This window comes from Aquarana catesbeiana, linkage group LG04, assembly GCF_042186555.1.
Source record: "Aquarana catesbeiana isolate 2022-GZ linkage group LG04, ASM4218655v1, whole genome shotgun sequence".
Taxonomy (NCBI): Eukaryota; Metazoa; Chordata; class Amphibia; order Anura; family Ranidae; genus Aquarana; species Aquarana catesbeiana.
Genome location: NC_133327.1, coordinates 194,504,229 through 194,517,571, shown reverse-complemented (window position 1 = coordinate 194,517,571; position 13,343 = coordinate 194,504,229). Strand labels below are relative to the sequence as shown.

At 41.3% G+C, this 13,343-nt stretch overlaps 1 protein-coding gene across 6 annotated transcripts in view; it reads left to right on the top strand.

Moving 5' to 3' along the window:
* PLCH1 (phospholipase C eta 1) overlaps nucleotides 1-13,343 on the top strand; it is a 392,590-nt gene that overhangs the window by 264,981 nt on the left and 114,266 nt on the right. For all 6 annotated transcript variants that reach the window (XM_073626065.1, XM_073626066.1, XM_073626069.1 and 3 more), the window contains one exon: nucleotides 12,628-12,721. In XM_073626065.1, the coding sequence (XP_073482166.1) occupies nucleotides 12,628-12,721 (94 nt within the window). The remainder of the gene's footprint in view (nucleotides 1-12,627; nucleotides 12,722-13,343) is intronic.

Here is a 13,343-nt window from a genome sequence, read left to right as displayed (position 1 = left end):
TTTTAGTTCTTCAGTTAGTCTATATGAATATGTGAGTGGAGCTCTGACAGTGATGTGATTGATCAGGGATAAAAAAGCACGTCATGGGGTGTGGATCAAGGATCAGGACTGACAGCAGTGTATTTCACTGTTTATCATGACTGTCTATGCAAATATGTGAGAGGAGGTGGTCATGTGATTGGTTAAAAAAAAAAGATTGTTAAAAAAAAAAGAAAAAAAAAAGATCTAAATGTAAATAACACAAAGTAAAACAAAACACAGTGAGCATTATGTTCATATGTTTTTTTTTAACATAATTTACATTTTTTAATTTTTAGAGCAATGATAAACGCTCTGCTGTCAATTATCATCCTTGTGCCTCCCTGCATGTCTTGCAGAGGTGTCCTGTGAGGAGGGGATAGCTGTGGAGGAAAAAGGGAAATTCATAGCTTCGGATTTGAGGCATGTGCAGGCTGAGTAGCAATGCAGAAGAGTGTAGATTGCCCCCAACAGTGTTGCTACTCTGAATAGGGAACTGGCTGGGTCACCAGGTAATTACTGACAAAACACAGACTTTAATAGGCACTAACAGCACACCTAATCAAATAAATACTTTTACACATTAAGATTAAATTTCAAGTTTTGGGTTTAGTGACGTTATAAAAACAAAAAAGGGCAACCATGCTTTTCTTTTGTCTTTATCTCCAGCCACTTCTGCTTGCACTGTGCATGGAGAATAGTAGCATTTAACGTATAACACCAACCTATTACTACTGCATGTTTATTTTTTTTATTAGTCACTTGAGATCAATTGCAAAGTCCATTACTTTCTTTTATTCTGTAGCATTTACCTTGTGGTAATAACATTCGCAATCCTCTAATTCTAACCAATATATTAACTGCAGAATAAATTTGTTGTCAAATGCCAAACATAACTTGTGCTTTTTAAGTGCATTCTTAGATCTGTTTTATATATGATTAAGCTGACTCTCAGGCAGATGTTTACAAAATTATGCAGTTTAATGCAGCCGTGTTGTTTTAACCACTTCAGCCCCGGAAGGATTTACCCCCTTAATGACCAGAGCACTTTTTACAATTTGGTACTGCGTCGCTTTAACTGCTAATTGCGCGGTCAAGCAATGCTGTACTCAAACAAAATTTGCGTCCTTTTCTTCCCACTAATAGAGCTTTCTTTTGATGGTATTTGATCACCTCTGCCGTTTTTATTTTTTGCGCTATAAACGGAAAAAGACCGAAAATTTTGAAAAAAAATGATATTTTCTACTTTTTGTTATTAAAAAAATCCAACAAACTCAATTTTAGTCATACATTTAGGCCAAAATGTATTCGGCCACATGTCTTTGGTAAAAAAAAGTCAATAAGTGTATATTTATTGGTTTGCGCAAAAGTTATAGTGCCTACAAACTAGGGTACATTTTCTGGAATTTACACAGCCTTTAATTTATGACTGCCTATATCATTTCTTGAGGTGCTAAAATGGCAGGGCAGTACAAAACCCCCACAAATGACCCCATTTTGGAAAGTAGACACCCCAAGAAAATTGCTGAGAGGCATGTTGAGCCCATTGAATATTCATTTTTTTTTGTCCCAAGTGATTGAATAATGACTAAAAAAAAAAAAAATTACAAAAAGTTGTCACTAAATGATATATTGCTCACACAGACCATGGGGATATGTGGAATTGCACCCCAAAATACATTCAGCTGCTTCTCCTGAGTACGGGGATACCACATGTGTGGGACTTTTTGGGAGCCTAGCCGCGTACAGGGCCCCAAAAACCAATCACTGCCTTCAGGATTTCTAAGGGCGTAAATTTTTGATTTTACTCCTCACTACCTATCACAGTTTTGAAGGCCATAAAATGCCCAGATGGCATAACCCCCCCCCCAAATGACCCCATTTTGGAAAGTAGACACCCCAAGTTATTTGCTTTGAGGCATGTTGAGTCCATGGAATATTTTATATTTTGACACAAAATGCGGGAAAATGACACTTTTTTTTTTTTTTTTTGCACAAAGTTGTCACTAAATTATATATTGCTCACACAGGCCATGGGCATATGTGGAATTGCACCCCAAAATACATTTAGCTACTTCTCCTGAGTATGGGGATACCACATGTGTGGGACTTTTTAGGAGCCTAGCCGCGTACGGGGCCCCGAAAACCAATCACCGCCTTCAGGATTTCTAAGGGTGTAAATTTTTGATTTCACTCTTCACTGCCTATCACAGTTTCTGAGGCCATGGAATGCCCAGGTGGCACAACCCCCCCCCCCAATGACCCCATTTTGGAAAGTAGACACCCCAAGCTATTTGCTGAGAGGCATGGTGAGTATTTTGCAGCTCTCATTTGTTTTTGAAAATGAAGAAAGACAAGAAAAGAAATGTTTTTTTTCTTTTTTCAATTTTCAAAACTTTGTGACAAAAAGTGAGGTCTGCAAAATACTCACTATACCTCTCAGCAAATAGCTTGGGGTGTCTGCTTTCCAAAATGGGGTCATTTGGGGGGGTTTTGTGCCACCTGGGCATTCCATGGCCTCCGAAACTGTGATAGGCAGTGAAGAGTGAAATCAAAAATTTACGCCCTTAGAAAGCCTGAAGGCGGTGCTTCGTTTTCGGGGTCCCGTACAAAGCTAGGCTCCAAAAAAGTCTCACACATGTGGTATCTCCGTACTCAGGAGAAGCAACAAAATGTATTTTGGGGTGTAATTTCACAATTTCCCATGGCATGTTTGAGCAATATATCATTTAGTGACAACTTTGTGCAAAAAAAAAAATGTGTCTCTTTCCAGCAACTTGTGTCACAATATAAAATATTCCACGGACTCGACATGCCTCTCAGCAAATAGCTTGGGGTGTCTACTTTCCAAAATGGGGTAATTTGGGGGGGTTTTGAACTGTCCTGGAATTTTATGCACAACATTTAGAAGCTTATGTCACACATCACCCACTCTTCTAACCACTTGAAGACAAAGCCCTTTCTGACTCTTTTTGTTTACGTGAAAAAATTATTTTTTTTTGCAAGAAAATTACTTTGAACCCCCAAACATTATATATTTTTTTAAAGCAAATGCCCTACAGATTAAAATGGTGGGTGTTTCATTTTTTTTTTCACACAGTATTTGCGCAGCGATTTTTCAAACGCATTTTTTGGGGAAAAAACACACTTTTTAAAATTTGAATGCACTAAAACACACTATATTGCCCAAATGTTTGATGAAATAAAAAAGATGATCTTAGGCCGAGTACATGGATACCAAACATGACATGCTTTAAAATTGCGCACAAACATGCAGTGGCAACAAAATAAATACATTATTTTTAAAAGCCTTTAAAAGCCTTTACAGGTTACCACTTTAGATTTACAGATGAGGTCTACTGCTAAAATTACTGCCCTCGATCTGACCTTCGCGGTGATACCTCACATGCATGGTGCAATTGCTGTTTACATTTGACGCCAGACCGACGCTTGCATCCACCTTAGTGCGAAAGCAGGGGGGGACAGGGGTGCTTTTTTTTTTTTTTTTTTTTCTTTATTATTTTTTTGCTTTTTTATCTTATTTTTAAACTGTTCCTTTCATTTTTTTTTTTTTTTTAAATCATTTTTATTGTTATCTCAGGGAATGTAAATATCCTCTATGATAGCAATAGGTAGAGACAGGTACTCTTTTTTGAAAAAATTGGGGTCTATTAGACCCTAGATTTCTCCTCTGCCCTCAAAGCATCTGACCACACCAAGATCGGTGTGATAAAATGCTTCCCCAATTTCCCAATGGCGCTGTTTACATCTGGCGAAATCTAAGTCATAAAATGCTCGTAGCTTCCGGTTTCTTAGGCCATAGAGATGTTTGGAGCCACTCTGGTCTCTGATCAGCTCTATGGTCAGCTGGCTGAATCACCGGCTGCATTCTCAGGTTCCCTGTTGAGACAGGAGAGCCAGAGAAAAACACGGAAGACGATGGGGGAGGGGGGGCATTCCCTCCCACTGCTTGTAAAAGCAGTCTAGAGGCTAATTAGCCGCTAGGATTGCTTTTACATGAAAGCCAACCACTGGCTGAAAAGAATGATACCAAGATGATACCTAAACCTGCAGGGATCATTCTGGTATAACCACTCAAAGTCGTGAATGGTGTACCTGAAGACAAAAAAATGGTTAACAATAAAGCACAGTAAACAGTAAAGTATAAAAAATTGCATACCTAAAAAGCAAACATGATAAAACATAATAACAATAAAACATTGCAGAATAGAATACAGTAAAAAAGAGCAGAACAATAGAGAGAGAATAGAGAGAGAGAGAATAATAAAACGACAACTATTTTTTTAAATTTTATATTTTTGTTTGTGTTTTTTTTTTACACTTTTTTTTGTAACTAACTTTTATAACTGTAACCGATTCCAGGTTCGGGTCTCTCAAAATGCGATGGCATCTTGGGAGACCCTGTGAAAGTGTGTCCTAGTCTGTGCAATGCTGTACCCTACGCTAATACTCAACTAGTGAATGGTAGCGTTCAAAACATTCACCAATGCAAAGACCAGGATTGTCAGGACAGGAGGGACAATAATAGCGGGTGTCACGCCTATATCCACGCTTGCTGCAGACACGACATCTTTTTAGGGGGGGGGTCGTTGGGTGGGGGTACTCGGGGGGACATAAAAATGCCTCTCATGCAGCCGACTGCATTTGGTTGGGGATATGACTGGGGTCAGTACGGGCGCTGCAGAAGTGGTGGGTTCCCAATTAGGATTGGCGAATGCAGCAGGAAGGGCACTATGGGCATGACGGGCCTGTGTTTGTCTTCTTCTTGGTGGCTGCGGGACACTACTTGTGCTTGCCACCTCACCAGCTTGAACTGCACTTATGGGACTCGCCACGTCACCAAGTGTTACTGCAGTGCTGGTTTGACTACGACCGGGGTGTACTAGGCCGCTGGTGCTTGCCACTTCACCAAAACGCTACCAAAAAAACTGTGATCGCAGGGATCAGGTCTGACTCTGCGAACGCTGCAGTTATGCGCTTAGTGTTTTATAAGTGACAGTGATCGATCGATACTGCACTTGGCTGGGCTGGGCCGGGCGGAGGGGCAAAACGCAGGTGCTAGCAGGTATCTGGGATGATCCCGCTAACACTGCGTTTTTGGGAACCCTAAACTGCTGGGGACGCTAGTATAAATCTGATCGGATCAGATATTGATCCGTTCAGATACTATACCACTAAGGGAGGTGTACGGTGCGTGCGTGGGTGTTAGCGGTACTGGCGCCAACCTGACGCTGCTTGGGGCTAGTGTTTGCCAGTTCACCAAAACGCTACCAAAAAAACTGTTAGCGATCTCAGGGATCAGGCCTGACTCTGCGAACGCTGCAGTTATGCGGTTAGTGTTTTGTAAGTGACAGTGATCGATCGATACTGCACTTGGGTGGGCTGGGCTGGGCCGTGCGGAGGGGCAAAACGCAGGTGCTAGCAGGTATCTGGGCTGATCCCGCTAACACTGCGTTTTTGGGAACCCTAAACTGCTGGGGACGCTAGTATAGATCTGATCTGATCGGATCAGATATTGATCCGTTCAAACACTATACCACTAAGGGAGGCGTATGCTGCGTTGTTAGCGGTACTGGCGCTAATCTGATGCTGCCTGGGGCGACGCATATCACCGCCGGGCGATCAGGGGACTAAACCTTTATTCGGTAATAAACGGCGAGTGCCCTGACACTATAAAAAATAAATGAACTAACCAGCGTCACCCGTAACAGTTATATGGTGATCACTGGTGAAAGGGTTAACTAGGGGGCAATCAAGGGGTTAAAACATTTATTTGGTAGTATATGGGGGTCCCTGTCGCTATAAAACACTGACGGCGAACCTAAATATTTACCTCCCTAACTAGCGTCACCAGTGACACTAATACAGCGATCAGAAAAATGATCGCTTAGTGACACTGGCGACGGGGGGTGATCAAGGGGTTAAAACTTTATTGGGGGGGTTAGGGGGGTACCCTAGACCTAAAGGGGGCTAACACTTACTGCCCTACCACACTTACTGTCACAAACTGACACCATGCAGGAATCAGGAAAAAAAAAAAACTGCTTGGTGTCAGTGTGACGGGGGGGGGGGGGGGAGGGGTGAACCGGGGGTGATCAGGGGGTGGTAAAGGGGGGTGTTTTGTGAGCCTGGCAAGTTCTACTGGGATGTGTTGTGTTGTGCACTCACATTTCAGTCTTCTCTCCTTGGTGCTGGAACAGAAAATACAGAGCCAAGGAGAGATGACGTCACATCCCCTGCCTCTGTGTACTATACAGAGGCAGGGGAAGATTCTGATTGGCTGGGAGCGATCGCGAGGGGGGGGGCACAAATGGATGGCCGCCCCCTCATCACTGATCTCTCCCAGACCAAAACCGACCGCCTCTGGCACCGAGGGGGGGTCCGATCGGACCCCCACCCGCGGGAAGGCAATCACGCACCAGGTACGTGATTTTGCCTGCCCGTGCCATTCTGCCGACGTATATCGTCGTTAGGCGGTCGGCAAGTGGTTAAAGACAATAAAAATATATGTTTACATACAACTAGCATATGTACCTGAATTTTACTAGGCTCTGCTGCTTGCATATGTACTGAGAGGGAACCTGCTTACAGGAGCAGAGAAAGAAGTGAGCTGAGGTGACGACTTATCAGTGTGTTGCTGCTCCTTTATTGCCCACTCAGGCTGTGTACAGGGGGCGACTACTGTGTTCCTTTACTCTAACAGAAAATAAGAATACCCCCAAAGGTCAATGGGACTTTAATGCTAAAAATGAATAAAAACAAGTTTATTGATATAAGCAAAAGTATACAAAAACCAACAATAAATGTAGAAGTAAGAAAGATAGGGGGCGCTAGATACCATTACTAATCAAGTGCTCTAAATAAATATATCTCCTGCATTACCAAGAAAATGGATATGTAAAAAGCTAGGGGGCGCTAGATACCATACTATTCAAGTGCTCTAAATAACTATATCTCCTGCATTACCAAAAAAATGAAAATCATAATAATGACAAATCATAATTAGATTACACATTGAAGTGCCCACAATAGTGAAAAAAATATATATATAGTGATTGATTGTCCACATAAAAAAGTGATAGAAGTAGTTGAAGTAATATCTTTCAATATTATCCCAATCTTGTTGCTGAAAACAAAAGGTTTTCCATCACCAAAGAAAAAATAAGAAAGGAAAAACACCTCGAAGTAGTAGATATCTGCTTACCAGATACCAATCACTCCTTTAGTTAAAAAGAGAGTCACTAGCGCTTGTGCAGGGTTGTGCCTGCTCACATGGATGGCCGGACTGTGGTTGGTATTATAGGCATGGATCGTTCCCGTCAAGCTCATTCAAGATAGGATAAGGATACATAGGAAACAAAAACAGTCTCCATAGCGTAAAACCATTTATTAAAAAAGTAAACAAATTAAAAAGCCAAATGGCCGCTTACATTGGTGGGTGCCTACCCGGCACTGGGGCTGCTTGCATGTCAGGGTGACTTCGCAGTCAGAAATAGCCTTTCATGTCTCCTCCACGCTGGCGTGCGTTCCAGCTTACACAGGGGGGCAGCCAAAGGATCCGGATGTTGTTGGGTGATAGGACATGTGACCATCTTGAATGAGCTTGACGGGAACGATCCATGCCTATAATACCAACCACAGTCCGGCCATCCATGTGAGCAGGCACAACCCTGCACAAGCGCTAGTGACTCTCTTTTTAACTAAAGGAGTCATTGGTATCTGGTAAGCAGATATCTACTACTTCGAGGTGTTTTTCCTTTCTTATTTTTTCTTTGGTGATGGAAAACCTTTTGTTTTCAGCAACAAGATTGGGATAATATTGAAAGATATTACTTCAACTACTTCTATCACTTTTTTATGTGGACAATCAATCACTATATATATTTTTTTTCACTATTGTGGGCACTTCAATGTGTAATCTAATTATGATTTGTCATTATTATGATTTTCATTTTTTTGGTAATGCAGGAGATATATTTATTTAGAGCACTTGAATAGTATGGTATCTAGCGCCCCCTAGCTTTCTTACATATCCATTTTCTTGGTAATGCAGGAGATATATTTATTTAGAGCACTTGATTATTATGGTATCTAGCGCCCCCTATCTTTCTTACATCTTTTTTTGATTATCTATTTTTTTGAGTATTCAAAAATTGGGGAGCAGCTTATACTGATTGTTTACATATTTCCACAAATTTTTTTATTGTTGGGAATGTTTTCTTACTAGATGTACCACCAGTATATGTAATTCATATATAGTATCTGCTATCGACACCACTGGCGCGAAGGTTTCTATTATTTTCTAATAAATGTAGAAGCCAGAAAAATTGTACAAAATGTTACACCATTAAAAACAATGATATGAAATGGTGATGATGCTTGTAAAGTCTTCAAAACAGCCCTACGCGTTTCGGGACTTGATAAGGCGTCTCTTCATCACGGGCAGTTTGTGGACAAGAATCACACTGTATAATGACAACAATTTGAAAAAAACAAAAGAGTATATCAATAATTCTATATAAACAATATTGTACAGTTGCTATTGTGTCACAGAGTAAACGGCATAGTGATCACATGGAGGGAACACATACCCAAACACATCAAAATTAGAGTCTGACTGCTGGGATCGCAGCGACAGTGACGCCAGGAAAAACATCACCCCAATGTCCAAATAGAGACTGAGGTGTATAATTGGTCCCCCCTTATCCACACTGGTCCACCCAAGCCGCAATGGACAGGCAACCTCCCTGTAATAGCTGTACCCCCAAATGAGATCACATATGAATCTAGGGAAAGAAAAATAATACATAATTAGGCAAAGCCTTTGTGTATTTAAATAACTGGTACCCCAAAGATTAGGGTATATAAATCACAACACCTAAAAGATGCACCTCAAAACCTCCTACCTCAAAGGGGTTAGATGCCACAAAAGGAAGAGGCTCCCAGATAAGGGGTGCGGGATATCAGATGTAGGGTATGTACAGAAGCTAGCTTTACTCTAACAGACATCTAAGTGTGGGGTTAGGAGCTAGTTAAAACTTTTGTCTCACTTGAAATTCATTTAAAATCTTTATTTGTTGTTATTATTGTTCTATCTGTTTGAGGGCTCTGTGCGGGCCAGTCACGTTCCTACACCTCAAACACGCTCATCCATGTCTTTATGGACCTTGGTTTGTGCACTAGTGTGCAGTCATGTTGGAACAGGAAGGGGCCATCCCCAAACTGTTCCCACAAAGTTGGGAGCATAAAATTGCCCAAAATGTCTTGGTATGCTGATACCTTAAGAGTTCCCTTCACTGGAACTAAGGGGCCAAGCCCAACCCCTGAAAAAACAACCCCACACCATAATCCCCCTCTACCAAATGATTTGGACCAGTGCAAAAAGCAAGGTTCATAAAGACACGGATGAGTGAGTTTGGGGTGGAGGAACTTCACTGGCCTGGACAGAGTCCTGACCTCAACACAACAGAACACCTTGGGGATGAATTAGAGCAGAGACTGCGAGCCAGGCCTTTTCGTCCACATCAATGCCTGACCTCACAAATGCGCTTCTGGAAGAATGGTCAAACATTTCCATAGACACACTCCTAAACCTCGTGCACAGCCTTCCTAGAAGTGTTGAAGCTGTTATAGCTGCAAAAGGGTGGGCTAACGTAATACTGAACCCTACGGACTAAGACTGGGATGCCATTAAAGTTCATGTGCGTGTAAAGGCAGGCATTCCCATACTTTTTGTAATATAATGTATGTTGTAAAGGATGTCAGGGATGGGTCCTGGAAGGCAAGCACATTTCGGGTCCTATTAAGAGGGACAATTTGAGAACAGTTTTGGATTACTCAGGGGTTCTCACCCATGCAGAGTGAGGGGTTCTGTTTGGAAAGGGGTAAACTGACTTAAAGTTTTCCTAAGATTAGTAAGTCCTTATATGGAATCTAGAATTTGTAGTCTCAGGAAGCCTTTGGGTGGGAAAGAGCCTCTAACCCTGATTACAAGGACAAGGACAATTAGCAGGTTTCTGTGTGGTGCAGTGTGAAGCAGGACACACTTAGGAGGAAAGAGTGATAAGCTGCTTGTGACTTAGACATGGCTAAGCTGCTGGTGACCTGGCCTGTGGGACACCTGAGGCATGTGGGGATGTAACCCTGCTAAGTGACAAGTTTTTATGGGCAATGAGCCAAAAGTTTGATTTGTAGCAGGAAGGAAAAGAAAGACTGCTTTCCTTTTAGACCCCTTTCACACCAGAGGAATGACCGGGTCTGCCTGTCCGTGTCAGGCGGACCCGATTGGGCCACCCATTGTCCTCTATGGGGCGGTGGATGTCAGCGGACATGTGTCCACTGACACCCGCTGGGCATCCGATAAAATCTACTGAAAACTGAGGTTTGGTGATACGTTCACAATCCCTTTAGTGGGTCAGATCGGATGACATTAGGATGGAAGTGGGTATGCAGTCCGTTTCCATCCTACTGCCCCATAGAGGAGAGCGGGCTCTGTCCTTGTCCGCTCTGCATAGTGAAGCAGCCACGGACCTGGCATCCACCTGCTCAGTGGGGATCAGTGGAGAGATCCCCCGCTGAGCAAGCGGATTCCGTTTAGATGAATTCACCCCATGTGAAAGGGCTGGTGATCCCAGGCTTCTCAGAAAAATAACTAGGAATTTACTCCAAACAGAGAATGTGATGTCACCCTCCTGGCTGCACTGTCTTGCAGATGTTTATTAATCATTAAAGTGGCTGGACAGAACTAGCTGAAATGTGGGCTGAATAATGTGGATTTTGTGCTTTTTAACAAGGGTAAGGAAGAAGGGAACCCCCAAAAGCTTGTTCAGAAAAATTAAATATGCAAATAAAAAAGTATCATAGTTGATTTTGATGGTCACAAAAATTCCAGGTCAAGTTTGCTTTTCTTGAGGTCAGTTTTAGTTTCAGTGGTAAAAATGAAAACACATATAATGTTTTTTCATTGGACAGAATACTAAACCTCTGCATTAACTGCCATTAGTGCCATATATCAGGATGATATGATAATTTACAATCCAGTGACTCATTCCCTTAATGTGACCTATGAATGAAATAGATCCTGTCCACGCTTGCCTGTCCATACTTCCATGTCATTTTTCTCAAACAGCAATCTATCTGATCCATTATCTCTCATCTGTAGTTTGCGCTGGAGTTCGGTTTTATTACGTCTAAGTGCTTACAAATCTGTGATACATTATAGGTGTTTTATGTACTACCGGAGGGTTTTCTGCTTTAGAACTAGAGTTTATGTAATGAGGACTGTTTATGTTAATCATATCATGCGGTAGAGTGGCAGGACTGAGTGGTTTTGTATTTAGCTTCTGTTGTATTTAATAATAAGCCTATGTTACAATTCCAAACATCTTTGTCAGTTCATATGCATGTCTCGGTCATTGTGCCATCTGTCTATGAATTGACATCCAGCAAATGTCCTGGAAAAATAGATCGGGTCGTAGTGGAGATATTTCTGACATATTCCACTGCAGAGTGCTGCTGTTATGAAAGCTGGTAATGACTAGAATGTTCAGAAATCTCTATGTATGCAGCTACCAGTATGGATGTGCATACAGGTGTACTATGTCATGCTGCTCATTAAGTCACTACATGACAACTACTTATTTATCTTTTAAATGCAGTACATGCCAGTCACTAAATGCTTAGCCTGATGAGTGTTCATATCTAAACTTTTATATACATAAATGTCTTAGATACAAACAGATTGCAAACAACTGCCACTCATTGAAGCGGGGCAGAGACAAGACCGATGGCCGGAGGATACACAGCACAGTGGCCACCGGTCTTACAAAACAGATGTCAGAGTGATTCAGTCTTTGATTCAAACAATGCACTTGGATCTCTCAACGATTACGAAATGGGAAGAGAAACAAGCAGCCTATTGCACTTAGGTATGAAAGCACCAATGCTGCCAACTGATACATTTTCTGCCCCTGCGTTCAGCTTTCATGTGCATTTGTTCTGGCTGTGTTGTTGGTTCATAAACTCCCCAGTTATTCCAAGCCACGTTTGAATAGGTAGAGCGATTGCAAATACGTGCCTGTGCTTTAGGTCACCTTAGAATTCAAGGTGATGACCTTATTTTCAGAAGGTCATAGAAGAATAGGCTAATAAGGTCTATCTTTTTGCTATAGCACATTCTTTCACTTATTATATCTACTAATAGATTCCTTAGGCAGTTATTGACCATTCTCAGCCCTGCATAATTTCAGCTCTATATACTGTTTCCAAGGATAAGCATTGTATGCTTGTTCTAAATGTGTCCAAAGAAATCATTTAAAAATATCAGTGCGTGTTTATGATGTTTTGTCTTTTTATGGCCCATCTTCTCTAGGCTTTGTAGATGAAAACTAAGATATTTTGGAATGCTGCTTAAATTCAAGATATAAATGTTTTGCTGACAGTTTGTTTATGGTTCACTGCATCTGAAGCTTTTATGGAGGGATTTTTGCTATAGACCAGGGTCCAGACTCTCCATTGAGTTAACACTTGGTGTACTATGGAAGAGAACAACTCACAACGGTTCTGTCATTTCTTTATTTCTTTGTACAGATGAGTAACGTGACAACAGAATACTGCCTTGACATTATTCAGAAGTTTGAGGTTTCCGAAGAAAACAAAGAACAAAATGTTTTGGGAATAGAAGGTAAGAGTTATTTAATATTGGTTAAAAAAATTAGGAAATAAATAAGGTAATCTTAGCAAAGTATCCCATTTTTTGTCAGATTGCCAACGTGGTAAAAAGTATTCCTATAACTGAGTTCACACATAACTAGTAATTTAATTTTGGGTATGTGTCAGGACGTTGAATAGAGTGTTAAAACATGAAGAATGATCCTCGTTTAGAGAGATTTTCTCTTTTGTTGATATAGTGATGTGGCATGAAACAATATAATAACTATCACAGTAGATGTAGTCATGTAAAGATTTTGGTGCCTATATGGCAACAACAGACTTCTCATATGTGGTTGTAGCATTAGTAACACAGGGTCTGTGTAAACTGTCCTGGAGAAAGTGAAAAAACTTCTAGTAGAAGTAGTATGCCTGGGTGACACAGCCCACACTGGAAACCAGTGGATTTCCGAAAGGGAAGACCCTTAATGGGGTGTCTCTCTGAAAGGGCTTGTCAGTAGCCCATAGTTAAAGATGTAGTAGAATAAATTCAAACAGAAACTATTCAATTTTGTATGTTGAACCATTTTGTCAGCATGTGAAATTATTTTGCACATACCTATATACAATATGCAGTAGCCTTGTCGCATTTTTCC